The 4,180-nt window shown below is 39.7% G+C and overlaps 1 protein-coding gene across 1 annotated transcript; it reads right to left on the reverse strand.

Moving 5' to 3' along the window:
* Positions 1-260: 260 nt before the first annotated feature.
* Positions 261-566, reverse strand: LOC143574735 (putative mitochondrial protein AtMg00860). Its single transcript, XM_077059279.1, has one exon. It carries the CDS (start codon positions 564-566, stop codon positions 261-263), a length of 306 nt encoding a protein of 101 aa, XP_076915394.1.
* Between the last annotated feature and the right edge of the window lie 3,614 nt (positions 567-4,180).

A 4,180-nucleotide genomic window follows, 5' to 3' on the forward strand; every position in this document is an offset into this window, starting at 1 on the left:
TCGAGGATTTAAATTTTCCTTACGACTTAGAGCGTCAACTACCACATTAGCTTTTCCTTGATGATACTTAATAGCACACTCACAGTCGTTGAGAAGTTCAACCCATCTCCTTTGCCTCATATTGAGCTCTTTCTGCTCGAATATATGCTGAAGACTCTTATGGTCAGTGTAGATGGTACATTTGTTCCATAAAGATAATGTCTCCAAATCTTTAGTGCGAAGACAACAGCTCCCAATTCCAAATCCTTAGTCGTATAATTTCACTCGTGGTCTTTCAGTTGTCGAGAAGCATTCACTATTACTTTCTCACATTGAATTAGTACACATCCGATGGAAGCGTCACAATATACAACAAAATCATCGAATCCATCTGGCAATGATAGAATCGATGTGCTACAAAGTTTTTGCTTAAGCGTTTGAAAAGCTTCATCCTGCTCTTCACCCCACTTGTACGTGGTGCCTTTATGGGTTAGAGTAGTGAGGGGTTTTGCGATCTTTGAAAATCCTTCGATTAACCTCCGATAATAACCAGCCAAACCAAGAAATAGGCGAATCTCGGTCGGCATTATTGGGTCAGGCAATCCTTAATTGACTCAACCTTAGCTGGGTCAACATGAATACCTTTCACGTTAACCACATGACCTAAGAATTGAACCTCTCAAATACAAAATTCACATTTCGAAAACTTTGCGAACAATTGCTCTTTCCTCAGGTGTTTCAAAATCAACCGAAATGTTGTTCGTGATCCTCCTTAGTCTTTGAGTATATCAGGAGATCATCAATAAACACAATGACAAACTTATCTAGATACGGTTTACAAATGCGATTTTTGAGATCCATGAATACTACCGGGGTGTTTGTTAACCCAAATGGCACAACCACAAACTCATAGTGACCATAACGAGTGCGAAATATCGTCTTTGATATGTCCTCTTCCCGAACTCTGAGTTGATGATAACTCAATCTATGATCGATTTTTGAATAATAATCGGATCCTTGCAACTGTTCAAAGAGATCATCAATACGTGGTAAGCGGTATCGGCTCTTAATCGTAACCTTGTTAAGCTCTCTGTAGTCGATACACATCCGGAAACTTCCATCCATCTTCTTTATGAACAATAAAGAAACTCCCCATGGAGATGAACACGGATAAATAAAACCTTTGTCTAAGAAGTCTTTATTGTTTCGACAATTCTTCCAACTCATTAGGGGCGAGTTGGTAAGGTGCGTGAGCAATAGTAGTTGCTCCCGGGGTTAATTCGATCTGAAATTGAACCTGTGTGTGAGGCGGAAGACCAGGTAGATCTTCAGGAAACACCTCAGGAAATCCCTAACAATACGAATATCCTCGTTTCGCTTCTCTTCCGTCCTCGTATCGGACATCATCGTCAAAACTACCAAGTATCCCTTACGCCCATGGCTGTACCATCCTCTTCTCCTTGAACGGTTAGGACTTCTCCATTAGTGATGGGAATACGGACTACCTTCTCATGATAGCCTATTGCGGCTTGATGTGCAGAAAACCAATCCATACCAATGACCACATCAAAACTACCGAGTTCAATCTATGTAAGATCAATGTCGAAAGTATTAGTGGACAATACTAATTTGCATTCTTTAAGAATCTGGGATACCTCAATGGTTTTCCCATTGGCGAGTTCAATTAAATAGCTTGACTCTAGAGTGAATGGGTTGTGTTCTATTAGTTTGCAAAACTTAGTAGAAATAAAACTTCTATCTGCCCCGGTGTCAAATAATGTTAGGGTAGGACACCCATTCAACATAAATTTACCATTTACAGTAAAAGAATCGGATAGAGTCTGACCTGATCCAATCATGAATGCCCATCCTCTTCCTTCTCCAACGGAGTTGCCATTTCCACCCTGGTTATCCTTTCCAGTGCCATTGTTCCCTCCATTTCTTTTATTCTTGAGTTTAGGACTGTGTGGCCTAAAATGTCCTTCTTGTCCGCACTTGTAACATTTCTTTGATTTCTCTTGAGCCTGTGGTTGCATATGCTTAAGCTCTCCCCGAAACTCTTGCTTCATGACCCGGCTTTCCAAAACGTTGGAAAGCTACTTTTTCACATTGGCCGATGTGGTGCAGATTGCACTTGTTACATCTAGGATGTCGGCCCTGATAACCCCCTTGATTCTGGTTGGGATTAAAGTGATTGTTTTTCCGGGTTGGTTTGAATCGTTTGTTTTGACGATGTTGAGTGTTGAATGAATATGATGCTTTGTTCCCGTGACTGTGGTTATTGTTGCTCTACCACTTACGTTTGTTTTCACTCGATCCTGCAGTATATTTATGTGGGGGTAATGCCCCTTGCTTGATAGCTGGCTCGGTTAGTTTATGAGCTAGACGAATAGTTTCTTGAATAGTATTCAGTCTAGACAAAGTTACCATTCCCTGAATTTGAGGGTACTAGGCCATCAATATACTTTTCAATCCTCTTGTAGGCAGGATTCACCATTTGTGGGAACAAGACAACAAGTTCATGTGATCGGTTCGTATAGGTTTCAATCTCTTAACCATCCATGCGAAGATTTCAAAATTCCTGTTCTAGTTTCTACACTTCATCTCTTGGACTGTACTCCTCTTTCAGTAGTTCCTTAAACTCAGCCCAAGTTAAAGAGTTGGCCATGTTAAGTCACATCATTTGCACCTGGGAACTCCAGCAGGTGAGGGATGCCCCCTCCAGAGTTCCTGAAGCAAACTTACATGGTTCTCATTTGGGTATTTGCACATGGAGAACACAGACTCTGATTTCTCTATCCAACATAACAACCCGACTGCTCCTCCAAAACTAGAAAAAACATGCGGCTTACAGTCCATGACGTTTTTGAAAGTACAACCGACTGGTCCTGAATTACATTAAAGGTACACTTAAGTTTCTATAATTGTGGATATGATCACTTAAGAAATACATTTGCCTGATTTTTGACAATTAGGTATGGAATTTTACCTCCTAGTGCTTGGCCTTGAACCTGGGCCATGGCCATTGCAGCCTTGACCTGCTCATTTATTAGTGCCGCCAACTCGGCCGGTGTCAAGTTAATGTTTCCACCACCACGTCCGTTGCGACCTCCATGACAGAACATATTTCTTCACTTTCACAGAATACAATAACGTTAGAATCTCCAATACCAACCAATATTCCAGTATAAATTAAATGACATGCAATCACATAACCACGACATTATAACTTTAGACAATAATACTTGAATAAATAACTTATAAAAACCGTTTACAAAGTACATAAGTTCAAATACAAAAAGTCCAAAAGTATTAGTTGGATGGGAACAACCCTCCCCATCTAGATTTATGAAAACTAAGCATGATACGAAACAAAGAAAATCCATCAATCAGAGTGAGTCACCCAAGACCCAGCACAATTAGCTAGACCTTCATCAGGGTCCTCCTCAGGATCCTCTTCAGGTTTGTGCTGCTCTTCTAACTCTCTAATGTGACAATCGTCAATTTCTGGTTAACTCCGTCAACTCAACTCCGTCAATTCAAACTTAAGATCACTAAATCTATAACGCACACTTCATTACATTTAAACTAGGGTTTAAATGACGCTTAACACTTACTACATGTGTAGTCTTTCGGGAATTGCACCGAAACGCAAACGAGTTGACGCAAACGATTGATAAATAAACGAAAAACGTCAAAACAGTAATTACGTGATAATTATGTGTTAGACTTATGTGTTATGTGATAACATGGTTATAAACGTTAACTCAAGATGTAAACTAGTTAGTTAAGTTAGAAAAACAACAATTGATAGTGGAGGGACTTGAGTGTAACTTATTATTATTATAAATATATACTAATAACCTTAACCCTAACCTATTCTCTTTCTCCCTAACCCCGATCGGAACCCCATACCCCCTCCCTCACGGCTGCCGTCCACTCTATACACACATTCAACCATCAAATCAAGTGTTTGATTGAAGAACTAGGTGCTAGGAAGGTATAATTGATCATCCTTCACATCCTTGTTAATTGATTTTGATGTTTGTTGGGTTAATTGTAAACCCTAGCAGCCGATTTTGGTGTGTGTGTATAGTTATTATGATTGTTGTTATTTGGATGATGATTTGATAACTAGATTGAATCTTGTTGCATGTAAATTGTTGTGTCTTTGATTTGAGTTCAAACACAAACCCTAATC

This window comes from Bidens hawaiensis, unplaced genomic scaffold (genome assembly GCF_021521415.1).
Source record: "Bidens hawaiensis isolate Kalapana, Puna unplaced genomic scaffold, B.hawaiensis_p1.1 tig00027094_1, whole genome shotgun sequence".
In the NCBI taxonomy this organism is placed as follows: domain Eukaryota; kingdom Viridiplantae; phylum Streptophyta; class Magnoliopsida; order Asterales; family Asteraceae; genus Bidens; species Bidens hawaiensis.

Coding starts and splice junctions, on each gene's coding strand:
- LOC143574735 (XM_077059279.1), bottom strand. CDS start 566: ATGCCGACCGAGATTCGCCTATTTCTTGGTTTGGCTGGTTATTATCGG.